The 27,683-nt window shown below is 45.3% G+C and overlaps 1 protein-coding gene across 4 annotated transcripts in view; it reads right to left on the reverse strand.

Annotated features, from left to right (window-relative positions):
- The window catches only part of mia3 (MIA SH3 domain ER export factor 3), a 109,015-nt gene that overhangs the window by 38,959 nt on the left and 42,373 nt on the right, over positions 1–27,683 (reverse strand). For all 4 annotated transcript variants that reach the window (XM_073056175.1, XM_073056173.1, XM_073056174.1 and 1 more), the window contains exons 7-11: positions 10,156–10,287; positions 9,754–9,775; positions 9,131–9,219; positions 7,806–7,883; positions 7,611–7,721 (exon numbers count right to left, since the gene is read on the reverse strand). In XM_073056175.1, coding sequence (XP_072912276.1) covers positions 7,611–7,721; positions 7,806–7,883; positions 9,131–9,219; positions 9,754–9,775; positions 10,156–10,287 — 432 coding nt within the window. The remainder of the gene's footprint in view (positions 1–7,610; positions 7,722–7,805; positions 7,884–9,130; positions 9,220–9,753; positions 9,776–10,155; positions 10,288–27,683) is intronic.

The raw sequence follows: 27,683 nt of genomic DNA on the forward strand, positions 1-27,683 counted from the left end.
ACCCACTGCCTCGCCTTCCTCATTCATATCCTACCCACTCCCTCTCCTTCCTCATTCATATCCTACCCACTGCCTCTCCTTCCTCATTCATATCATACCCACTGCCTCGCCTTCCTCATTCATATCCTACCCACTGCCTCTCCTTCCTCATTCATATCCTACCCACTGCCTCGCCTTCCTCATTCCTGTCCTACCCACTGCCTCTCCTTCCTCATTCATATCCAACCCACTGCCTCTCCTTCCTCATTCCTGTCCTACCCACTGCCTCTCCTTCCTCATTCATATCCTACCCACTGCCTCGCCTTCCTCATTCCTGTCCTACCCACTGCCTCTCCTTCCTCATTCATATCCTACCCACTGCCTCTCCTTCCTCATTCATATCCTACCCACTGCCTCTCCTTCCTCATTCCTGTCCTACCCACTGCCTCTCCTTCCTCATTCATATCCTACCCACTGCCTCTCCTTCCTCATTCATATCCTACCCACTGCCTCTCCTTCCTCATTCATATCCTACCCACTGCCTCGCCTTCCTCATTCCTGTCCTACCCACTGCCTCTCCTTCCTCATTCATATCCTACCCACTGCCTCTCCTTCCTCATTCATATCCTACCCACTGCCTCGCCTTCCTCATTCCTGTCCTACCCACTGCCTCTCCTTCCTCATTCATATCCTACCCACTGCCTCTCCTTCCTCATTCATATCCTACCCACTGCCTCGCCTTCCTCATTCCTGTCCTACCCACTGCCTCTCCTTCCTCATTCATATCCTACCCACTGCCTCTCCTTCCTCATTCATATCCTACCCACTGCCTCGCCTTCCTCATTCATATCCTACCCACTGCCTCGCCTTCCTCATTCATATCATACCCACTCCCTCTCCTTCCTCATTCCTGTCCTACCCACTGCCTCTCCTTCCTCATTCACATCCTACCCACTCCCTCTCCTTCCTCATTCCTGTCCTACCCACTGCCTCGCCTTCCTCATTCATATCCTACCCACTGCCTCTCCTTCCTCATTCATATCCTACCCACTGCCTCTCCTTCCTCATTCATATCCTACCCACTGCCTCTCCTTCCTCATTCCTGTCCAACCCACTGCCTCTCCTTCCTCATTCCTGTCCTACCCACTGCCTCTCCTTCCTCATTCATATCATACCCACTGCCTCGCCTTCCTCATTCATATCCTACCCACTCCCTCTCCTTCCTCATTCCTGTCCAACCCACTGCCTCTCCTTCCTCATTCCTGTCCAACCCACTCCCTCTCCTTCCTCATTCATATCCTACCCACTGCCTCGCCTTCCTCATTCATATCCTACCCACTGCCTCTCCTTCCGCATTCCTGTCCAACCCACTGCCTCTCCTTCCTCATTCCTGTCCAACCCACTGCCTCTCCTTCCTCATTCATATCCTACCCACTGCCTCTCCTTCCTCATTCATATCCTACCCACTGCCTCTCCTTCCTCATTCATATCCTACCCACTGCCTCGCCTTCCTCATTCATATCCTACCCACTGCCTCTCCTTCCTCATTCATATCCTACCCACTGCCTCGCCTTCCTCATTCCTGTCCTACCCACTGCCTCGCCTTCCTCATTCATATCCTACCCACTGCCTCGCCTTCCTCATTCATATCCTACCCACTGCCTCTCCTTCCTCATTCCTGTCCTACCCACTGCCTCGCCTTCCTCATTCATATCCTACCCACTGCCTCGCCTTCCTCATTCATATCCTACCCACTGCCTCTCCTTCCTCATTCCTGTCCTACCCACTGCCTCGCCTACCTCATTCATATCCTACCCACTGCCTCGCCTTCCTCATTCATATCCTACCCACTCCCTCTCCTTCCTCATTCATATCCTACCCACTGCCTCTCCTTCCTCATTCATATCATACCCACTGCCTCGCCTTCCTCATTCATATCCTACCCACTGCCTCTCCTTCCTCATTCATATCCTACCCACTGCCTCGCCTTCCTCATTCCTGTCCTACCCACTGCCTCTCCTTCCTCATTCATATCCAACCCACTGCCTCTCCTTCCTCATTCCTGTCCTACCCACTGCCTCTCCTTCCTCATTCATATCCTACCCACTGCCTCGCCTTCCTCATTCCTGTCCTACCCACTGCCTCTCCTTCCTCATTCATATCCTACCCACTGCCTCTCCTTCCTCATTCATATCCTACCCACTGCCTCTCCTTCCTCATTCCTGTCCTACCCACTGCCTCTCCTTCCTCATTCATATCCTACCCACTGCCTCTCCTTCCTCATTCATATCCTACCCACTGCCTCTCCTTCCTCATTCATATCCTACCCACTGCCTCGCCTTCCTCATTCCTGTCCTACCCACTGCCTCTCCTTCCTCATTCATATCCTACCCACTGCCTCTCCTTCCTCATTCATATCCTACCCACTGCCTCGCCTTCCTCATTCCTGTCCTACCCACTGCCTCTCCTTCCTCATTCATATCCTACCCACTGCCTCTCCATCCTCATTCATATCCTACCCACTGCCTCGCCTTCCTCATTCCTGTCCTACCCACTGCCTCTCCTTCCTCATTCATATCCTACCCACTGCCTCTCCTTCCTCATTCATATCCTACCCACTGCCTCGCCTTCCTCATTCATATCCTACCCACTGCCTCGCCTTCCTCATTCATATCATACCCACTCCCTCTCCTTCCTCATTCCTGTCCTACCCACTGCCTCTCCTTCCTCATTCATATCCTACCCACTCCCTCTCCTTCCTCATTCCTGTCCTACCCACTGCCTCGCCTTCCTCATTCATATCCTACCCACTGCCTCTCCTTCCTCATTCATATCCTACCCACTGCCTCTCCTTCCTCATTCATATCCTACCCACTGCCTCTCCTTCCTCATTCCTGTCCAACCCACTGCCTCTCCTTCCTCATTCATATCCTACCCACTGCCTCGCCTTCCTCATTCATATCCTACCCACTGCCTCTCCTTCCTCATTCATATCATACCCACTGCCTCTCCTTCCTCATTCCTGTCCTACCCACTGCCTCTCCTTCCTCATTCCTGTCCAACCCACTGCCTCGCCTTCCTCATTCATATCCTACCCACTCCCTCTCCTTCCTCATTCCTGTCCTACCCACTCCCTCTCCTTCCTCATTCCTGTCCAACCCACTGCCTCTCCTTCCTCATTCCTGTCCAACCCACTGCCTCTCCTTCCTCATTCATATCCTACCCACTCCCTCTCCTTCCTCATTCCTGTCCAACCCACTGCCTCTCCTTCCTCATTCCTGTCCAACCCACTGCCTCTCCTTCCTCATTCCTGTCCAACCCACTGCCTCGCCTTCCTCATTCCTGTCCTACCCACTGCCTCTCCTTCCTCATTCCTGTCCAACCCACTGCCTCTCCTTCCTCATTCCTGTCCTACCCACTGCCTCTCCTTCCTCATTCCTGTCCTACCCACTGCCTCGCCTTCCTCATTCCTGTCCTACCCACTGCCTCTCCTTCCTCATTCATATCCTACCAACTGCCTCGCCTTCCTCATTCATATCCTACCCACTGCCTCACCTTCCTCATTCCTGTCCTACCCACTGCCTCGCCTTCCTCATTCATATCCAACCCACTGCCTCTCCTTCCTCATTCCTGTCCTACCCACTGCCTCTCCTTCCTCATTCCTGTCCTACCCACTGCCTCTCCTTCCTCATTCCTGTCCAACCCACTGCCTCGCCTTCCTCATTCCTGTCCTACCCACTGCCTCGCCTTCCTCATTCATATCCTACCCACTGCCTCACCTTCCTCATTCATATCCTACCCACTGCCTCTCCTTCCTCATTCCTGTCCTACCCACTCCCTCGCCTTCCTCATTCCTGTCCTACCCACTCCCTCTCCTTCCTCATTCCTGTCCTACCCACTGCCTCTCCTTCCTCATTCATATCCTACCCACTGCCTCACCTTCCTCATTCCTGTCCTACCCACTCCCTCTCCTTCCTCATTCATATCCTACCCACTCCCTCTCCTTCCTCATTCATATCATACCCACTGCCTCTCCTTCCTCATTCCTGTCCTACCCACTGCCTCTCCTTCCTCATTCCTGTCCTACCCACTGCCTCTCCTTCCTCATTCCTGTCCTACCCACTGCCTCTCCTTCCTCATTCCTGTCCTACCCACTGCCTCTCCTTCCTCATTCATATCCTACCCACTGCCTCTCCTTCCTCATTCCTGTCCAACCCACTGCCTCGCCTTCCTCATTCCTGTCCTACCCACTGCCTATCCTTCCTCATTCCTGTCCTACCCACTGCCTCTCCTTCCTCATTCCTGTCCAACCCACTGCCTCTCCTTCCTCATTCCTGTCCAACCCACTGCCTCTCCTTCCTCATTCATATCCTACCCACTGCCTCTCCTTCCTCATTCCTGTCCAACCCACTGCCTCGCCTTCCTCATTCATATCCTACCCACTCCCTCTCCTTCCTCATTCCTGTCCTACCCACTCCCTCTCCTTCCTCATTCCTGTCCAACCCACTGCCTCTCCTTCCTCATTCATATCCTACCCACTGCCTCTCCTTCCTCATTCCTGTCCTACCCACTCCCTCTCCTTCCTCATTCCTGTCCTACCCTCTGCCTCTCCTTCCTCATTCATATCCTACCCACTGCCTCTCCTTCCTCATTCATATCCTACCCACTCCCTCTCCTTCCTCATTCCTGTCCTACCCACTGCCTCTCCTTCCTCATTCATATCCTACCCACTCCCTCTCCTTCCTCATTCCTGTCCTACCCACTGCCTCTCCTTCCTCATTCCTGTCCAACCCACTGCCTCTCCTTCCTCATTCATATCCTACCCACTCCCTCTCCTTCCTCATTCCTGTCCTACCCACTCCCTCTCCTTCCTCATTCATATCCTACCCACTGCCTCGCCTTCCTCATTCATATCCTACCCACTGCCTCGCCTTCCTCATTCATATCCTACCCACTGCCTCGCCTTCCTCATTCATATCCTACCCACTGCCTCGCCTTCCTCATTCATATCCTACCCACTGCCTCGCCTTCCTCATTCATATCCTACCCACTGCCTCGCCTTCCTCATTCATATCCTACCCACTGCCTCTCCTTCCTCATTCCTGTCCAACCCACTGCCTCTCCTTCCTCATTCCTGTCCAACCCACTGCCTCTCCTTCCTCATTCATATCCTACCCACTGCCTCTCCTTCTTCATTCATATCCTACCCACTGCCTCTCCTTCCTCATTCATATCCTACCCACTGCCTCTCCTTCCTCATTCATATCCTACCCACTGCCTCGCCTTCCTCATTCATATCCTACCCACTGCCTCTCCTTCCTCATTCATATCCTACCCACTGCCTCGCCTTCCTCATTCCTGTCCTACCCACTGCCTCGCCTTCCTCATTCATATCCTACCCACTGCCTCGCCTTCCTCATTCATATCCTACCCACTGCCTCTCCTTCCTCATTCCTGTCCTACCCACTGCCTCGCCTTCCTCATTCATATCCTACCCACTGCCTCGCCTTCCTCATTCATATCCTACCCACTGCCTCGCCTTCCTCATTCATATCCTACCCACTGCCTCGCCTTCCTCATTCATATCCTACCCACTGCCTCGCCTTCCTCATTCATATCCTACCCACTGCCTCTCCTTCCTCATTCCTGTCCAACCCACTGCCTCTCCTTCCTCATTCATATCCTACCCACTGCCTCGCCTTCCTCATTCATATCCTACCCACTGCCTCGCCTTCCTCATTCATATCATACCCACTGCCTCTCCTTCCTCATTCCTGTCCTACCCATTCCCTCTCCTTCCTCATTCCTGTCCTACCCACTGCCTCGCCTTCCTCATTCATATCCTACCCACTGCCTCGCCTTCCTCATTCATATCCTACCCACTGCCTCTCCTTCCTCATTCATATCCTACCCACTGCCTCTCCTTCCTCATTCCTGTCCTACCCACTGCCTCTCCTTCCTCATTCCTGTCCAACCCACTGCCTCTCCTTCCTCATTCATATCCTACCCACTGCCTCTCCTTCCTCATTCATATCATACCCACTGCCTCTCCTTCCTCATTCATATCCTACCCACTGCCTCTCCTTCCTCATTCCTGTCCTACCCACTGCCTCGCCTTCCTCATTCATATCCTACCCACTGCCTCTCCTTCCTCATTCATATCATACCCACTGCCTCTCCTTCCTCATTCATATCCTACCCACTCCCTCTCCTTCCTCATTCCTGTCCTACCCACTGCCTCTCCTTCCTCATTCCTGTCCTACCCACTGCCTCTCCTTCCTCATTCCTGTCCTACCCACTGCCTCTCCTTCCTCATTCATATCCTACCCACTGCCTCGCCTTCCTCATTCATATCCTACCCACTCCCTCTCCTTCCTCATTCCTGTCCTACCCACTGCCTCACCTTCCTCATTCATATCCTATTGATTGCCTCTCCTTCATCAGTCTCTCTACACATTACATCTACCTTTATACCAACTTCCCATCCTCCGACCTGTCATTCTGGTTCCCATCCCCACCAAACTAGCTTACATCTGCTCCCCCCACAAAACAGCCAATGCAAAGATGCCCACAAGGAAATTAGTCTCCATAGAGATCAGTTGTAACCTGCCACTTACTGTTATACTTTTCCCTGAAGAGATCCCAATGATCCACAAATCAGCAACCCTGTCTCCCGCACCCATTCTTCTGCCACTCATTCATCTGCCAAAGCATCCTATTCTTACCCTCATTGGAGCGTGACGCAGGCAGCAATCCAGAGATTACTAATCTTGAGGTCCTGCGTTTTTGCCTCATACCTAGCTCCCTTTATTCATTCTTCTGGACCTCATCCCTTTTCATAGCTGTATCTTTGCTATCAATTTGTTCCACAACTTCTAGCTGCTATCCTCCCCTTAAGAATGCTATGGACACGATCTGAGATGTCCTTGACCCTGACATCTAGGAAGTAACATATCATCTGTGAATTTCTTTCATGGCCATAGAATCTCCTGTCTGTTCCCTTAAATATTGAATCACCATCACTCTTCTCCCTTCTGAGCCAGACTCAGTGCCAGAAACCTAGTCACTGCAACTTTCCCTGGTAGAATATCCCCAACAGTATCAAAAATGGTTTACTTGTTAACGAGGGGAACAGAACACAGGGCTACTTGGAGTTGGTCATCCATCTCCAACTCCCTAACGTGGACTGCAAGGAGCTGCAGCCAAATGCATCCATCAGGACACTCGAGCTCTCCGGTATTTCCCACATCACGCAAGAGGAGCTCACAGTGCCATGGGATCCATCCTCATTGCTCTACCTATGCAATAATGAAAGAAAGAAAACTTGACCTAGCCTCCGCTTCTTCTTGCCAAAGCCTCAGTTCCTGACTCTAACGGTGGCCTCTCCCACTTAAACCTTACTTCCCTTAATTGGCCCTTGTCAATTACTTCATTACCTGATCAATTTAAAACTGAACAGGAAGTCTCAACAGACTCTATTTTTTAAATCACCCTCTTCTCGAGACAAGTAACAGCTTTGCCAACTGAAGTCAGCGAACATTTGAGGTTCCTCTCTTCCCACACACTTTATTTCCCATTTTAGGAAATAATTCTAATTAACCCTTTTCAAAACGTGCCCATGATTTCCTTACCAGAGTCTGCTGTTTTGCAGTCTCTTCCCTCTCTTTATCCAATGATGCCTGGAGATTTTTCACACGGGTTTCCAGATGAAGATTCACCTGTTCAAGCTCCCGGCAAGACTCCTTAGGTTACAGAGAAATTATAATGTTAATGCACAGAATTTCAATGACCAATTGTCACACACCGTAGGATACTGGCTCTCCCACCTCAAGCTCCTTGGTCTCAACAGAAGCTGTAGACTCGACATTCTGGGCCTCACTTATAAGGGCTTTGGTTTCCTCCAACTAAATAGTTCAGGGGCGGTCGGGCAAGGGGAAGGTGGAAATAAAAGAAAAAGTACATTTTAAATACAAAATTACATTTAAAACCATGATATAAATTTCACCAAGTCCATTCAGGAGTATTTCCCCATCCACGGACACTCTCTGATCACCTCAAATGCTTGAAAGTACAGAAGGAAATCACTGCCGTCAGACCAGAAACAGGCCCCTTTACCTGGGAAGTCCATGCCAACCACCATTTACACTAATGTATTTTTATTGTATCTATGTTCTCCTCAACTTCCCCCAGATTCTCCCACTCAATTATACACCGGGGCAAGCTGACCTAACAACCTGTACGCCTTTGGGATGTGGAAGGAAACCTGACCACACACAGCAAGTCCATGTGATCACAGGAAGAACATGCAACTTCACACAGACAGAACCAAGGGGTATTCTGCACTTCTACTTCACAAGACAAAAAGGTATCAAAGTAGACCAAAAGTAGTTGTTTAAATAATGAGAAAGTTGAAGCAAACATAGAAGTTAGACAAAGCAACTCCAGTAGACAGGACAGGAAATGAGAAAGGCCTGATTGGCTAAACTGTATCTACTTTAATGCAAAAAGCCTCATAGTTAAGGCATATTAACTCAAAGTATGATCAACATGTTAACTCAGCCATGGTCGGCCCCAAGCCCAGCTGTGAGAGGAGGGGGGTTGGGCATGGGACTAGCATTCCCTTCCCTTAAAATCCCAGTGCTGCAGAAATGCTGACAGAACCTCCAAAGACCTGATCTCTGGGAGAGAAAGGATCTTAAGATGGGCTATACCTGGGGACAACTTGAAAGACTGGCCTAAGACTAAGCACTCTGGCGAGCTGCTGTTGGGAACCCATACCCCAGTATGGGTGATGGGCTAACTGTGTATGATTAGCACAGTGGATTGTGATAGTACAGCTATTACAGAAACACGGTTGAGGAGTGTACAGAACTGGCAGAAGTGTCGGCTCACTGTTCCAGGGTACAATATTTTTAGTCAGGACAGACGTTAGAATTCCTCAACATACCACTTGGAGGAGGTTTAAATAGACTCAAACCAAATAAAGTTTGCATGTGAACTCCAAGGACCTAACACTAAAGATCGTGGTTTTATTTGAGCTATGCACAGTTCACTGTTCACCAATATCATAACAAGTTTGCTTCACCCCCTACCCAACCGTCCCATCCACACACTTACATATTATAAACTCCATGAAAATTTAGATCTGTACCTTCTTTTCATAACTGGTCACTTTCTCCAAAGCTTCAGTCTTTTCCTGAATAAGCTGTTTGATTTTCTCAGCTAGCTGTTTTTCAGTAACTGGATGAGAGAGAAATGTTTTACACTCAACTTAGTTTATGTAATAATATGGTTTAAAGTACCAATTATCTGAAGAATACTTGACACAATGCTCTACAAGTCACACAGGACTCCAACCTGATTCCCAACATCTCCAGAATTAACAGATCACAACTGGTTGAAGAGACTTAAGTGGCTTCATCTTGCTGGACGTGGCAACTTTTTTCCTGCTCCTGACATCTACCAAGTATTAACTATCTTGGGATACAGAGGACAATCACAGGTTTATTCGCCCTGAAGCCCCACATCCCCTAACACTCCCCAGTTAAGTAGTCTGGTCATGCTCTGCAAAGCCTGGCTGATGAACAGTTAAGTTATAGGGAACGCAACTTAACAGCAGCAAACAAGACCAACAAAGCAGATTATAAACCACAAGGAAAGGCCTTCGTTATCACTATGATCATGTGTAGATTCATTACTATGCAAAACAGTAAACGCATATTATTTATAAGATTTCAGTATGAGATTTAACCCAAGTACCCGCTGGACACTTACTTTGATATTTTCTACTTTTCACCTGAAAGGAAAGAAAAGAAATTCTGTCAATTACAGAAATCATAACACAGCATAACAAGGCAAGATGTCCTTCAGATTCAGCACCAAAAAATGTGGCCCAGCAGAATCTCCAGACAACTCAAGAAGGTTAATAAATCTGGCTTTGCCAGACAGCTTGTTGCCATCAGCTATCAAATTCATCCTCATAACCACAACCACTACCGTCAATGCTCCAACACGGTACGTCAAAACATCAGACTTGAAACAGTGCAGAAAAGCCACCAGTGAGCCAAACAATAACATTATTTTGCAAGTCCAGCCATTTCTATCAAACAACAATTAAGCTGAGCATTAATAAAAAAATTATCTGGGTCTGTGGATGGTAAAATTAATCTTACTTACTGAAAGACAGGTTCGCCACATAAAGATAAAGAAAGTAAGAAATCCCAGAGCAGCAGTTATCAGAATGGGTTCCCAGGGCACTCCATGGAAATCTGGGCCTGGCCTCATTTCATCAGGCAAAGAGGAAATAAGCTGTAAATGTAACAGGAAGAACATTAGGAAATTGCTGGCTTACAATCAAAGATGCAACTCAAGGCTGCCTGATTAACTCTTTGCTATATTCTCTTTATACCTATGAACGTGTGATTAAACATAGCTCCAACACTATCTATAAAATTCGCAAATTGTAGCACTGCTGTTGGTAGAATTACAGACGTTGACAAGGAGGTGTACAGGAGTGAGATAGATCAGCTGGTTGAGGCTACTGTTTATTGATTACCACTCAGCATTCAACACAGTCAAACCGTCTGTTGACCAACAAGCTCCAAAGCCGAGACCTCTGTACCACTCTCCGTATCTAGGTCCTTGACTTCATCACCGGGAGACCACAACCAATGCCATTCAGAAATAACTTCTCCTCCTTACTGACAATCAACACCAACGCCTCAAAGGTGCACGCTTAACCCACTGCTCTACTTTCTCTACACCCATGACTGTAAGGCTAAGCACAATTTGAATGCCATCTATAAATTTACCCATGACACAACTATTGTTGGCAGAATTTCAGATAGTGATGAGCAGGTGTACAGGAGTGAGATGGATCAGTTGCTTGAGTGGTAATGCAACACCAACCTTGCACTCAATGTCAGTAAGGCCAAGGAATAGACTTCAGCAAGGGTAAGTTGAGGGAACACACACCAGTTGATATGTCATCAAAGATTCTCACAAATTTCTATAGATGTACTGGGAGAGCATTCTAAATGGTTGCATCACCATCTAGTGTGGAGGTGTCACTACACAGGTTCAGAAAAAGTAACAAGAAGTAAACTCAGCCAGCTCCATCATGGGCACTAGCTTCTCTAGCAGCAGGAACATCTTCAAAAGGACCCCCATCAGCCAGGACATGCCCTCTTCTCATTGCTCCCATCAAGGTGGTGGTACAGGAGTCTGAAGTCACACACACAATGTTTCAGGAACCACTTCTTCCCTTCTGCTATCAGATTTCTGAATGGACAAACACTACCCACTATTTTTTTCTCTCTTTTGGCACTACATATGCTAGTGATATTAAACTTGATTCTGATTCCAGATTCCACTCTGAGAATGCATGTTTCTTCCACTAAAAAGAAAGCTACAACTGTAGGTATTCAAATCATGTGCAAATCTTCCTGTTTTACAAGATGTAGCCAACTGGAGAGCTCGTACACGTCACCACATGAAGCCTACACACAGTTCCTCTTACAGACAACTAAATGGAAGCCTTTTGTCATCAGAGCAACAGATATTTGGGGAATATTCTGCCAAACTTCTCATTCATATGACTTTTACACTTCTGCTCCTTTTTCCAAAAAAGAGATAAGGAGATCAGCTTTATCTGTCACCTGTACATTGAAACATACAGTGAAATATGTTTGCTCAAAATCAATTCTACGAAGATTGTGCTGGACAGCCTGCAAGTGTCATCATGCTTCTGGGCACCATCATAGCATACCCACAATTCACTAACCCTAACCATACGTCTTTGGAATGTGGGAGGAATTATTGGCACAAATTAACTGAAATCTAATCTCCAGGTTCAAAAAGCATCTAAGCTTTGGTCTGAACACTATCATAACTAAACCATTTAACTTCCTGCAACCAACTCCTTATCACTTTAAAGGCTGATGTTTAAATAATTACTTAGGTGGACTCTGACAAGGAATGGCATGTGCCGGATTACAAGGATTCACAATGAAATAAAAGGCTAATGTCTCCGTAACAAGGAGAGCTCACCCCTTGCTTCCATAAATATTATTTCAAAACTTAAACTCAAGATACAAAGCCCAATCTCACTCCAACCCAACTGCTTCAAAAAGCAAACGACTTTTCACCTTGTCAAACTTTCACACATTAAGCACCGAAATTCAAATTCAGTTCAATGACCTGTTGTGGAGAAGGCATACAAAACCTCACCAGCTGGCACCACACAGTCCTGAACCCAATTCACTGGAGATAATGCAGGCAACTAAATGTATAATCTATACTGGAGATGCAGTAACATATATACAAGCAGACATATAATAATTACAAATATAACTGAACTTGCCTATGATGTCAAAATGTAAAGGAGAAAATCCAACAAGTAACTTGTGTTTTCTAGGATCACAAATAGTGATCTTAACAGCCAAGATGTGAGGATGGGGAGGATTAGCACTCTGCTCTTCTTTGAAACAGTGTCACCAGGGTCTGCGAGCATAGACTGAGCCTTAGTTTTAGATCTCGGATATTTATTAATGTACTACAAGCATCAGCCTCCAATTTTGTGCCCAGATCTCTGGATTGGAACTTTCACTATCAACCTGCTATTTCCAAGCGTGTCATCTACTGAGACACACCTGACTAAACATTACTGATATATTATTTAAATGTATTTAGAGATGTGAGGTAACACCTTTGGGAAATATAAGGGAGGCAGATGAACGCATGAATGTTTGGATATAAAAGTATAAAGAAACAGGTATTGTGGGGTGGTAGCAGACCCAATGGTTGAAAACTTTCAAAGCTCATTGATTTCTGGGAAGGTACCAAACATTACACGTGATTTCGAGGTTCAAAAAGGAAAGGAGACAAAATGTGGGGAAACTGAGAAACTACAGCATTGTGCTGACAATACAAAACCATATGTAATTGGCAAGATGCTACAGTCAATCAAAGAAGAAACAAACCAGCATTCGTGAAAGCCTAAATATAATGAAACTGTCAGTATGGTTTTATTAAAAGAATTGCGTTTGACAAAACTGTGCCAGTTCTTTGCAAAGTTGAAAGAAGGACATCTATAGATGAAGTCTGTTTTGATTTCAAAAAAGGTACTTCATGAAAGGCCACTACCTAAGAGTACAATCTGGTTGAAAGACATTACCTCTGAAGATGGAGGAGGAGTAAATGGGTCTTCTGCATAACCAGAGATATATCTATCTATTTATTTATTGAGATACAGCGTGGAATAGGCCCTTCCAGCCATGCCACGCAGCAACCGGAGCACCCGGAGGAAACCCAAATGGTCATCGGGAGAACGTTAAAGTTCCTTACCGGGAGCAAAAGGAATTTAACCCGGATCACTGGCATTGTAAAGCGTTGTGCTAACCACTATGCTTCTGCGCCCCAGGGATCTGATTTTGGCCCCTAATTACTGACTGCTTATGTTAATGACCTGGAAAGGGTGGGGGAATAGAATATGTGGCATCCAAGTTTGCCAATAACACACAAATAGTGGAAGAACATGCTGAGATGAGCGACAGGATAGACAGGCTGCCTAATCAGGAGAAAACTTGGCAAAAGGATTTTAATACAGGAAAATAGGAGGTCATATACTTCAGTAAGTGAAACCAAAAGGCAGACTGCAAATGATGGCCTATTGCTTTTGTGCATGAATTAGAGAGTCAACTGCAGAAGCAGCATGTTGCACGCAGCATACTGCTTTTATTGTAAGATGCTGGGTTTGAGAAATGACAAGTACTGCTACAAATGTACAAGGTGCTGGTGAAACTACACCGGGAGTGCTGCGTACAGTCTTGGTCAAGTCACTAAAGAAAGGACAGAGTAGCATTGTTGGCTGTCCAAAAGAGATTCCTGGAGTAAGAGGAGATTCCCATCGCAAGAGGCTTACAAAGTTGGATCTGTGGGGTTTAGAAGAATAAGATATTATTACAAGATTCTGAGGAGGTATAGCAGGGTACATGTTAAGATGTTTCTACCAGTGGGGGTATCAAGTATGGAGACAAGGTGACAGTCATGTAAAACTGAGGTGTGAAGGAATTGCTTTTCACAGGTGCATTTTCTTAATTCTCTATCCCAGTATGTCAAAATGTGAGGGCAATAAATCATGAGATCATGCATCATATTCATATTACGATGAAGAAAATATTTGCACCTTACAGTACATTGACATGGGCAAATCCCCAGGACCTGGCCAAGCGCACCTCCAGATCGTAGCCATTGGAAAAAAAAAGTCACAGACTGAGAAATTTGCTTTTTTGTTAGCCATTGGTGAAGTTCCTGAAGACTGCAGGGTGGCTAATGTTGTTCCACTGTTCAATAAGGGTAGAGAGGACAGGCTAGGGAAATACAGGCCAGTGAGCCTGACTTCAGTTTAGGGAAGCTACTGGAGGGAATTCATTGGAGGGAATTCTGAGGGACAAGATCTACCATCATTTGTATAGTCGAGACCTAATTTAAAATAGTTTGCATGATTCTGTGTGTGGGAGGTCATGTTTGAAAAACCTTTTGGAATATTTTAAAGAGACAACAGAGGAGAATGATGAAGATATGGCAGTGGATGTTGGTTATATGGACTTCAGTAAGGCCTCTGACAAGGTCTCACATAGCAAGCTGAACTGGAAGATAGAGTCGCATGGGATTCAAGGGGACTGACAAGTGAGGTGGGTTCAGAATTGGCTCGATGACAGGAAGCAAAGGGTAATGATTAAAGGCCGATTCTCCAACTGGAGGACTGTTACTGGTGAGATGCCCCGGGATCAGTTTTGGTACTGCTACTATCCAATAATATGGACAATGTTAAGAGTTTGTTCGACAGCAAGAAGATCCAACAAGTCAATACTTAAAGAAATACAAACCGACTGCTCACTAGGAGACTTGATAATGAGAGATAAGCTCAAATATTTTGGCCACATCATGAGAAGACAGGATGCCTTGGAGAAAACTTTCATGTTTAGTAAAACAGAAGGAGGAGGACGACAGAGGCTGCGATGGATCGACAATATTACTCAGACAATGTGCATGACCTTGGGGGATCTTAGAGAGGCAGCTTCCAACCAGAAGTCTTGGTGCACAGGAGTCCATGAGGTCATGAAGAGTCGGACTCAACTTGACTGAACATGAACAAATTATCCAATATGGAAATAAGTTGGTTGTGAAAGTATACTAAACTAGAGGGTCTTGTTGATAGTTAAGCAGGTTATAGGGAGCATGCGGTCATGAAGGGTACAGTAGGGGATTTCTAGGAACAGTGGGCTTGACTGTTCCTGGAAAACCTACTGTTTTATAGTTAGTAATAATCATATTTTAATTAATGCTCACAGACTTGTAAATGATGTCTGTATTTTGTGTATTTTTGTGTAAATAAACTTTTGTAGTTTTGGAAAAAAATAGGTAATGTATTTTGTACATTCAAACCAGTTTAAGACCTATACAGTGAATCAAAAGGCACTTACAGGTGTTGTGCAAAAGAGGCAACTCAGAGAACAAGTGCAGGCACTTTCACTGAACTTTGCACAAGTAGATAGAGTGGTGAAGGTGTTTTGTATGTTGACCTTCATCAGTCAGGGCTTGAAATTTAGGAAGAGGGACATTATGTTGCAGTTATACAAGTCATGGCGAGATAGCACTTGGAGAATCGTGTGCAGTTTGGTCACCCTATTACATAAAATATACTGTCAAGCTCAGGAGAGTGCAGAAGAGATTTATGAGGATGCAGCCTGGACTTGACAGTCTGAGTTTTAGGGACCCATTGGACACACTGGATTTTTTTTTGGAATGTAGGAAAATGAGAGATGATCTCATTAAAGTTTATAAAAATCATGAGGGATATGGATGAGACAGATGATCAGCCTTTTCTCCCAGGCTTGAGGAGCTTAAACCAAGAGGGCACAAACGCAAGAGGGGAGAAATTTAAGAGACCTGAGAGATAACTTCTTTACACAGTGAGTAGTGAGTACTTGGAATGAGCTGTCAGAGAAGTGGCTGAAGCAGGCAGAATTGCAATATTGAAGAAGCATTTGGATACGCATATGAAGAGGAAGGGCATGGACTGAACACAGGTGACTGGAACTAACGGGGAGGATGCTATGGTCAGCATGAACAAGTTGTGTCAAAGGGCTCAGTTCTGTGCTGTATGACTCTATGGCTATTAATGCTCACTGCTTTTCATAATCCTGATATTCAAACCTGTCAGTATATTTTAAAGCCAAATGATGGCACACTGTGCAAGCAGATGTGTATATAGTTCCAGTATAAATCGTCAATACTGAGGGAGGATCTCTCAATATAACACTGTTTGCTGATTCCAATTGCACTGATACTGCTGCCTAGAATTAGATCAACATGGCCAGTCACTGAATAAAACACAACTATCAGCTGGGTAACCTTGGCAAGCTACCTGGAGGATTAAACTCTGATTAACGCACTTCGTTTCTCAACTTTTACTTGAAGCGACAAGTCACAACGTGGCATGCAACTGAAAGTGCTTATTAACCCATAGTCAGCACAGTGAGAAGAGATAAGAACAGGTCAGCTGATAATGTATACATGGACTTCAGTAAAGCATTCAACAAGATCCAAGATAGGCTGACCTAAAAGATTAAGGCCCATGGTGAGTTGATAGTTTGGATTTAAAACTGGTTTTGGCCAAAGAAGAGCGTAGTTTTAAAGGGGTATTTTTCTGACTGGAGGTTTGTAACCAGTGGGGCTCTGTGGGGATCAGTTCTGTCCTTTGTAATCCATATAAATGATTTGGAGAATAATATAGGTGTGCTGATAAACAAATTTGCAGACAACACAGAAAGTGCAGAATTGTGGATAGTAGAAAGGCTGATAGAGGCTAGAGCAGGATACACAGTAAACTAATTTGAAATATGGGCAGAGAAATTGCAGGTGGAGTAAAAATAAAAGAATTGGACAATATGACACTAATAAAAGTAGGTCCCTGGTCCAAGAGTAGACCTGGTCCAATATTTCACCATAAATATTATTTAATTTCAAGACTGCCCCAGCTCCACGTAAACAGTGTCCCAGATGATTTAGTATACAAAATATTTTTTAAAGAACTTAATAATCATAAACTAGAATAGCACATCAAGTTTCGTCAATTTGAGATGCATGGACATATTTATAAAGATCACAAGAAAATGTCTATCATTGCTTCCATTTTGCAAACTGGCACATGCCACATAGCCAATACAGTACTGTTATCTGAATTCACTTAAACTGCCGCTCTACAATTGTTCAAGAGGATACCCTCCACTTCTCTCTTACCACTATCTTTAGTAATGAACAGCCTATAACCCAAAAATAACATGCAGTTCAAATTGGAGAAGATTTAAGAGTATGCATTAAAATTATCATGCAGATATAACTGATATGACCAAAAACATGCACATGTGTGTAAAAACAACACTGTAAAAACACCCAAAGAACATCATAGGTGAGTCATCCTACAAAAACAGGCACCAAGCAAAAGACAACACCAGCACAGATGATCAACCATCTGGCCAACGTAGGTCTTAGAGAAACAAAACAGCAAGATTTGAGTGGTCAGGGGAAAAGGGACTGGAAGCTCAATGCTCTTATAACCAAGACATAGCACTGCTGAAGCTCGGGTGAAGTTTATGGACAATGCACAAGAGACTCAAGTTGATTGAGTCCAGAAATCTAAAAAAACACTGCAAGTGGTTATATAAAAAAAAGAGAGGAAAGTCTGTTAGGAATTAGAACTGAAGAATTGGATAAATTCTTTATATATATGCACTTATCAATATGCCAAGGTATTGCATGTGAAAAGAAGTGGCAAATGAGGCATTCAGTTAATGAAAGTGTTAAGAATAAAGATCTTCCAAATTACAGCAGGGTTCAGTTCCTGAGAACTGCTCATAATCAGAAGTTTGCAAGTGACAAATGCCAACTACAGAGCAATATAGAGAGGGAAAAAAAAACACACCAGCCAAGGATAACATAATTAAACTAGGGTGCTTAGCGCAACCATTAAGAGACTACTTTCATGAATTCTGCTAGCGATAACAAGACTAATTCTGAACTATGTTTGCACGTGGTAAAAAACCTGCAGCATCGCAGCAGCTGACAACCTCATGTCTCTGGTCTCTCAAATGGTCATTCATATGGGTTCTACAGAAAGTCACCTGTTCATAACACAGGGAGGACTGGTTACATTAACATATTTAAATTCAAGTATTTAAGAAATTACTTCACAGACCAAGAGTTACGTTAACTTTACATCTAGCAAAGACATCCTAGACTATTTCTGTAATTTTAAAACAAACCTAATAGGTGCCTGAGATTTAGAAACTTAGAGGACAAAGGAAAGAAAAGCAGAGATATACAACATAGCATGCAAAATTGTTAGGGCTCAGCAGTTTCCCATATAGTAGTTTCTATGATTAACCATTCACTGCTTTTATTGTAAATGTACAAGACGTTGGTGAGGCCGCATTTGGAATATTATGTTCAGTTTTGGTCACCCTGCTATAGAAAATATGCCATTATGCTGGAAAGAGTAAAGAGAAGATTTACAAGAAAGTTGTTGTAATTCAAGGGACTGTTTCAAAAGATTGAACATGCTGGGATTTTATTCTTTAGAGTATGAGAAAATGAGAGGTGACATTATAAAGGTGTGTAAACTCACGAGGAGCACAGTTAGGATGAGTACAGTCTCTTTCCCAGGAATGGGGAAATCAAGAACTAGGACACACACTCAACAGCCACTTTTTAGGTACACCTGCCTATTAAACCCATCAGGGTTTAGCCCACTAGGGGATCAGGACTGGGTGTTGTGTAATGAAATAAATTTCATTAAGGAGCTTAAGGTAAATGAACCTGTAGGAGACAAGAGATCATAATATGATACAATTCATCCTGCAATTTGAGAGAGGGAAGTTAAAGTCAAATGTATCGGTATTACAAAGGAGTAAAAGGAATGAGAGGCGTAAGAGAGGAGCTGGCCAAAGTTGACTAGCAGGGATGATGAGGGAGCAGCAATGGCTGGGATTCCTGAGAGCAATTCAGAAGACACAGGACAGAATTATCCCAAAAACAAGGAAGTATTCAAAAGGCAGGATGGCAACTATGGCTGACAAGGGAAGTCAAAGCCAACATGAAAGGAAAAGATGGCATACAACGGAACAAAAATTGGTGTGAAGGTAAAAGATTGGGAAGCTTTTAAAAAAACAACAGAAGGCAAGTAAAAAAAAAAAGCAATAAGGAGGGTAAAAATGAAATATGAAGGTAAGCTAGCCAATAATATCAAAGAGGACAAAAATAGTTTTTTCCCCAATTTATAAAGAGTAAAAGAGAGGCAAGAGTAAATAACAGATCCTGGGAAATTACCCTGGAGAGGTAATAATGATCAGAGCACAGAAGTGGGTGCAATTCCTTTTACTAGGAAGATATTTGGGAAGCTGAAAGACTTGAAGGTAGATAAGTCACCTGGACCAGACGGACTACACCCCACAGATTTGAAAGAGGTCGCTTAGGAGATTGTAGAGGTAATAGGAATGATCTTTCAAGAATCAAAAGATTTTGGCATGGTTCCGGAGGACTAGAAAATTGCACATGTCACTCCACTCTTCAAGAAGGGAAGGGGGCAGATGAAAGGAAATTATAGGCCAGTTAGCCTGACCTCAGTGGTTGGGAAGATGTTAAACTCGACTGTTAAAGATGGGGTTTCAGGATACTTGGAGGCACATGGTAAAATAGGCCAAAGTCAGCATGCTTTCATTCAGTGAAAATCCTGCCTGATAAATCTGTTGGGAATCTTTGAGGAAATAACAAGTAGGAAAGGCAAAGGAGAATTAGTGGACATTGTGTATTGGATTGCCAGAAGGCCTTAGACAAAGTGCTGCACATGAGGTTGCTTAACAAAATAAGGGCCCATGGTATTACGGGAAAGACACTAACACAGATAGAGCATTAGCGGATAGGCAGATGGCAAAAAGTGGGAATAAAGGTAGCCTTTTCTTTTTGGCTGCTGATGACCAGTGGGGCTCCACAGAGTTGGTACTGCTTCTTTTTACGTTGTAAGTCAATTACGGATGATGGAACTGATGGCTTTGTAGGCAAGTTTACGAACAATAAGGAGATAGGTAGGTAATGTGAGGAAGCAGGAAGGCTGCAGAAGGACTTAGATTAGGAGAATGGAGAAAGAAGTGGTAGATGCAATACAGTGTTGGGAAGATTATGATCATACACTTTAGCAGAAGGAATAAAAGCACAGACTACAGTCGGCCCTCCTTATCGATGGGGGATTGGTTCCGGGACCCCCACCCACAGATACCAAAAAATGCAGATGCTCAAGTCCCTTATTTAACCTGTCTCAGTGCAGTAGTCTTTAGGACCCAGTGGAACACCGGACCTTATTTGACCTGTCTCTCAGTACGGTGGGCAGCTCTGAATCCGCAGTGTTTCTGTTCGTGAAAACAATGACAATCACGATTGAAAATAAAGTGGAAGTAATAAAGCGATCAGAAAGAGGTGAAACGCCATCGGTCAAAGAGTTAGGCTACAGTCGGTCAACGATCAGAACAATTTTAATGGAGCATGTGAAAGGCCCTCGCTGATGAAAGCTACAATAATTACTAAGCAATGCAGTGGTTTAATTATTGAAATACATACGTTTCCTAAGTGTTTTATTTGCATAGAAAGGTAAAATATATACTATATACTAAGACAAATGTTTGACTAACTGACACTAAATAATACCGGATGTACATGTTCCGACTTCAAATCCGACTTAAAGACGGACTCAGAAACGGTACTCATTCATAACCCAGGGACTGCTTGTACTTTAAAATCATCTCTAGATTACTTATAATACCTAATACAATGTAAATAGTTGTTATACTGTATTGTTTAGGGAATAATGACAAGAAAATAGTAGTCTGTACATGCTCAAACAACGAGTGCTGGAGAGAGAACTTCCGGGTTTTCCCGAATCGTGGTTGGTTGAATCTGCGCGTGCGGAACTCGCGGATAAGGAGGGCTGACTGTACTTTCTAAACAAGGAGAAAATCCAAAAGTCCAAGGTGCAAAGGTACTTGGGAGTCCTTGTACAGGATTCCCTTGCAGGTTGAGATGATGATGGTGGTGAGGAAGGCAAATGCAATGTTAGCATTCATTTCAAGAGGACTCGAATATAAAAGCAAGGATGTAGTACTGAGGCTTGTGAACATCTCTGAGCCCCGTATCTAAGTAAAGGCTGCAACGGGTTTAAAAGAGATTAATGAAGATTCTTCCAGGAATAAAAGGCTCATCGTATGAGGAATACTTGATGGCTCCGGAACAGCACTCGCTGGGATTTAGAAGAATGGGGGGGGGGGGGGGCATCTCATTGACGTATATCAAATGTTGAAAGGCCCAGATAGAGTGGATGTGAAGAGGATGTTTCTAAGAGTGAGGGAGTCTAGGACTAGAGGTCATAACCTCAGAATAGAGGGGTCCATTTATATCAGAGATGAGGAGCAATTTCTAAGCACTAGATCCTTTCTGTTTTTAACCCAACTCTTGTTAATCTCTGCCTTGATTGAGCCTTCACAGCCACCTATGGTAGAGAAGGTTATTCAGCAAATACGAGATATGGGATAATATCTGGTAAAAGATCAACATGATCTGACTGAGATACAAAAGACCAAATTGTTTTTGCCTGTTTCTACCACTCAATGAACAATACACTCATAGGACACCTATGAAAAACATACAGCTGCATTAACGGTACATTTATAAAACTGAGATCGTGGTACCAGCACATTTGTGTTACTACAGTAAGAAAATAGACAGCAATATAAACAGTAAGCACATAAAACACACAGATATATTGAATATTAGTTTATAAAGTCACAAGGATATTTTCATATATACAAATTACAACGAAAAATTTTGAAGTTACCACTAAAGTGCAATAACCCACAACTTTATACATTTTATACAGTTACTATACGTAAACTCACTCACACAGATATGACAGAAATACATTTATAAAGTTACCATATGCACATTAATCAAGTTACCTTAATGCATCTTACAAGTTACCATGAGTACATGCATATAGACAATACATCTTGTAACTATGGCTACATTCACACCCACACACAATGTTTAGTGACTTCTTAAATTTCAAAGTAAACTTAATTCATCAAAATACACATAAATACAAAGAAAATGTGCATTGCTTTATTTACCATTAATTATGTCAATCAATCTAAGCATTCACAGTGTTACTGATTCTATACATTTGTAGTATGATCACCTTCATTATAAAGTGTGCCACTACCACCCAAATGACCCGTACCATCCCCCTCTTTGGGTAACACAATTTAAGAAACTTTTTCATAGGACTTTGTCCTACAGTAAAGTATCTGCCTGCAGGAAATCCACACCTCTCCATTCCCTACACGCTCTGTGAACTATCTGCCTGCAGGCGATCCACACCTCTCCATTCCCTACACACTCTGTGAACTATCTGCCTGCAGGCGATCCACACCTCTCCATTCCCTACACACTCTGTGAACTATCTGCCTGCAGGCGATCCACACCTCTCCATTCCCTACACGCTCTGGTGCCTCTTAAATGCTACTACCATGTTTGCTTCCACCACCAGTGCATTCCAGGCACCTACCACTTCATGTAAAAATAAAGTTTACAGCAAACATCTCCTTTAAACTTTCCCTCTCTCATTTTAAATGCATTTTCTAGTATTTGACATCTTCACCTAGAAGAAAGATTGAGTACCTATGCCTCTCATAATCTTACAACCCTCTACAAAGTTTCCGTTCAGCCTCTAGTGCCTCTGAGAAAACAACACAAATTTGATTAATATCTCCTAATATTCCCTCATCCAAGCAACATCCTGATGAACCTCTTTTTCACCCTTTCCAAAGTCTCCACATCCTTCCTGTAAACAACAACACACACAAACTGCTGGTGGAACACAGCAGGCCAGGAATCCTGACGAAGGGTCTCGGCCCGAAATGTCGACAGTGCTTCTCCTATAGATGCTGCCTGGCCTGCTGTGTTCCACCAGCATTTTGTGTTGTTGTTGTTGTTTGAATTTCCAGCATCTGCAGATTTCCTCGTGTGTACATCCTTCCCGTAATGGGGCAAACAGAACAGCAGATAACACTGCAAATGCAGCGTCACCAGTTTTATATACTGCAACGTTTACTTTACGATTCCTGTACTCAGTGCCTTCAGTGAAGACTGATATGTCTTCTTTACCAGCCTATTTGTGTTGCTACCTTCAGAGAGCTATGGACTTAGACCCCAAGATCACCGGTACAATAATGATGCAAAGATCCTGCCATTTACTGTATACATTTCACATTTACATCTGACCCTAACCCCAAAAGTGCAATACATCTCCCACTTGCTGGATTAAACTGTGTATCCATTTCTCTATATCTGCAAATGACCTACATCCTCCTGTAACAATCTTCTTCAGTAACATCTCCACCGATTTTGGCATTTGCAACCTTCACTAAGCAGCCCATCTGATCACACAAACACACACAGTATACCCACACTGACCAACCTCGGGTACACACACAGTATACCCACGCTGACCAACCTCGGGTGCACACACACAGTATACCCACGCTGACCAACCTCGGGTATACACACAGTATACCCACGCTGACCAACCTCGGGTATACACACAGTATACCCACGCTGACCAACCTCGGGTACACACACAGTATACCCACGCTGACCAACCTCGGGTGCACACACACAGTATACCCACCCTGACCAACCTCGGGTGCACACACACAGTATACACACGCTGACCAACCTCGGGTGCACACACAGTATACCCACCCTGACCAACCTCGGGTACACACACACAGTATACCCACCCTGACCAACCTCGGGTGCACACACACAGTATACCCACGCTGACCAACCTCGGGTGCACACACAGTATACCCACGCTGACCAACCTCGGGTGCACACACACAGTATACCCACCCTGACCAACCTCGGGTACACACACAGTATACACACACTGACCAACCTCGGGTGCACACACACAGTATACCCACCCTGACCAACCTCGGGTACACACACAGTATACACACGCTGACCAACCTCGGATGCACACACACAGTACACCCACCCTGACCAACCTCGGGTACACACACAGTATACACACACTGACCAACCTCGGGTGCACACACACAGTACACCCACGCTGACCAACCTCGGGTGCACACACACAGTATACCCACGCTGACCAACCTCGGGTATACACACAGTATACCCACGCTGACCAACCTCGGGTATACACACAGTATACCCACGCTGACCAACCTCGGGTGCACACACACAGTATACCCACGCTGACCAACCTTGGGTATACACACAGTATACCCACGCTGACCAACCTCGGGTGCACACACACAGTATACCCACGCTGACCAACCTCGGGTGCACACACACAGTATACACACGCTGACCAACCTCGGGTGCACACACACAGTATACCCACGCTGACCAACCTCGGGTGCACACACACAGTATACCCACGCTGACCAACCTCGGGTGCACACACACAGTATACCCACGCTGACCAACCTCGGGTATACACACAGTATACCCACGCTGACCAACCTCGGGTGCACACACACAGTATACCCACGCTGACCAACCTCGGGTGCACACACACAGTATACCCACGCTGACCAACCTCGGGTATACACACAGTATGCCCACGCTGACCAACCTCGGGTATACACACAGTATACCCACGCTGACCAACCTCGGGTGCACACACACAGTATACCCACGCTGACCAACCTCGGGTGCACACACACAGTATACCCACGCTGACCAACCTCAGGTACACACACAGTATACCCACGCTGACCAACCTCGGGTACACACACACAGTATACCCACCCTGACCAACCTTGGGTGCACACACACAGTATACACACACTGACCAACCTCGGGTGCACACACAGTATACCCACGCTGACCAACCTCGGGTACACACACACAGTATACCCACCCTGACCAACCTCGGGTGCACACACACAGTATACACACGCTGACCAACCTCGGATGCACACACACAGTACACCCACGCTGACCAACCTCGGATGCACACACACAGTACACCCACCCTGACCAACCTCGGGTGCACACACACAGTATACCCACGCTGACCAACCTCGGGTATACACACAGTATACCCACCATGACCAACCTCGGGTGGGTGTATACACACACACACACACACACAGTGTACCCACCCTGACCAACCTCGACACACACACACACACACAGTATACACATACACACATACAGTGCATTTACAACTGGCTTCAGATAACAAACACGGCTGTGTTAACCGAACATTTATAGTGCTATCACTGCCCGTTATCTCGCTCCCAAGTGATTGCCTTCTGCCACCCGTCAGACCAGGCCCGCCGGAGTCCAGTGGCGGGATCGGACAGGTGGACCTGCTCCCAGTCCCTGGCCGCCGCTCTCCTCACCTGGTTAATGCGGCCCACCAGAGCCGAGTAGACGAGTGCACCGGGCCCGAGTCCATGAGCGGTCGGCGCTGCCTGCTCCTTCCCCGAGTTCATGGCGTTGAGGGCGGAAGTCTGACAGCAGAGGGTCCGGTGAGACTGCCCTGTTAATGGAACAGCGGCAGCGAGAAGACCCCAGACAACCGTCTCAGTATCGGCCTCATGCCGACCGATACCGATCGCCTCCCATTCAACACGTCAACCGAAAGTGAGCAGCGCCGGAACTAACAGCGCCACCTCCGCCATCACGGTTCCGGATGGCTCCGCTCCGCCGGCAGCGCCCCCAGCCGCCAGCCGCCAGCCCTACGTCGATCCGGCTCCAGTTCGTTGCATAAACCGCGAAAGTAGGTGCTTTTCAGTTTCTTAAGAGCCTTTGGAAGCTTTCTTCACCTTGAAGAGCTTCTGCAACCAATGCAGAACTTTGAAGCCCAGTCACGATTATCATCCCTCCATAAATGCTGCCTGACCCACTGAATTCATCCAGTATTTTGCAGCATCTGCAATCTTTTCTATTTCCACGATTGTAAACCTTCCTGTTAAGCAATCCTTTGGGATCGAGAATGGCTTGTTTCCATTCCAAAATTATCAGACTCTGAAGTGGCTCATGAAGTCAAGGTGACATCCACAGGCTGGGTCAGGAAGCATTTGAAGCTGGCAGTAAAGAGGTTCACTACTCTTTCAGGCTTCAGCATACTCCCACAAAAAGATCTCTTGGCTCTCAAGTGCAATTCCACCTGCTGCTCCTCCAGTTCATTGAGTCAATGGCTACAAAAGCTCATGGTGACCAGCTCATTCTTCTTTAGCGAGGCTTTGAGAACAACATTAAAGCCTTTCCCCTTTCCTCCTACTAACCTTGTGCCATGTGAGCCTGTTTCAGTTGTCATCTTGGTCCGACTATTGGAATCACACTATATAATTCAGGACTCAGCATTAGCCAAGGGTAGGATGACAACACCGGTTCGCTTATCGGCTAGTGGGTTTGGAGGATTTTGCAGTGAGCATGCTGTTTTGTCTGCTTGTGGTAGGATATCATATTGCAAAAGCACTTTGTGATCAGGAATCACAGGGATCACTTTGTGCCTGGTTTGAGGTCTTCATTTTCAAGCACCCTTTTCCTCAAACAGATGAAGGCAATTTTGGGTAGTGCAGTGATATAACTAGCCATGCTCAAGCAACCCAACTTCAATCGCGACCTCAGACGCTGCTTGTGTGATGCTCCCCGTGCAGTGCGGGCTTCCCCTCCCCCCATACACGTTCCAAACACAAGTCACCCTTCAGTAAAAAATAACGAGTCAAAGGGAGAGGGAATAAATTGCAAGGCTTCAGGGAAATAAAGAGGATAATGGGACTGTTGGGAGCTAAGCTCAAGCTACGCGGCCTCCTGCATTGATTGTAAAAAGTCCACTGGATTATAAAAGCTGAGGTCCTCATATTCTGGCCTCATCTCCAATCCTGATTTAAAAAGGACTGCACCAAGGGCAACGTTTTCAAGTAGCCCAGGTGACTGGCTTTCGAATTTCTTCCCCGAACCACTCCTACTTGCTGAGACGGCACTCACTCCTCCTTAAACAAGATTTCAGTCACCATCCAAGTATTTCCTGGTGCCCCAGTGCCAAGTTGGCTATATCACCATGGGATAACATGATAGATTAAGTGCTACATGTATACGTTCATCATAGTCATACAACATAGAAACAGGCCAAGCCTATCCCAACAAAGATTCTTATCTAAGCTTTTCCCAATGCCCATATCCTTTCCCATCCATGTGCCTATCCAAATACCTTTTAACTGTCATTAATGTGCCTGCCTCAACCGTTTCCTCTGGCAGCTCATCCCATACATTGATCAGCCTTGAGGTGTAAAATTTGCCCCTCAGGTTCCTATTAATTTTTTCCCTTCTCACCTTAAACCTATGCTCATTAGGTTTTAATTCCCCAACCCTGGGAAAAAGATAGTGTGCATTCATCCCATCTACATCCCTTACGATTTTATATGCCTCTAAATTCATCTCTTATTTTCCTATGCTCCAATAAAAAAGTCCCAATTCACTGAACTTCTCTCCATAACTAAGTCCCTCGATTCTCGGCAGCATACTCATGAATCTCATTTGCACTCTTTGCA

Source organism: Hemitrygon akajei, chromosome 9, assembly GCF_048418815.1.
Source record: "Hemitrygon akajei chromosome 9, sHemAka1.3, whole genome shotgun sequence".
Classification (NCBI taxonomy): Eukaryota; Metazoa; Chordata; class Chondrichthyes; order Myliobatiformes; family Dasyatidae; genus Hemitrygon; species Hemitrygon akajei.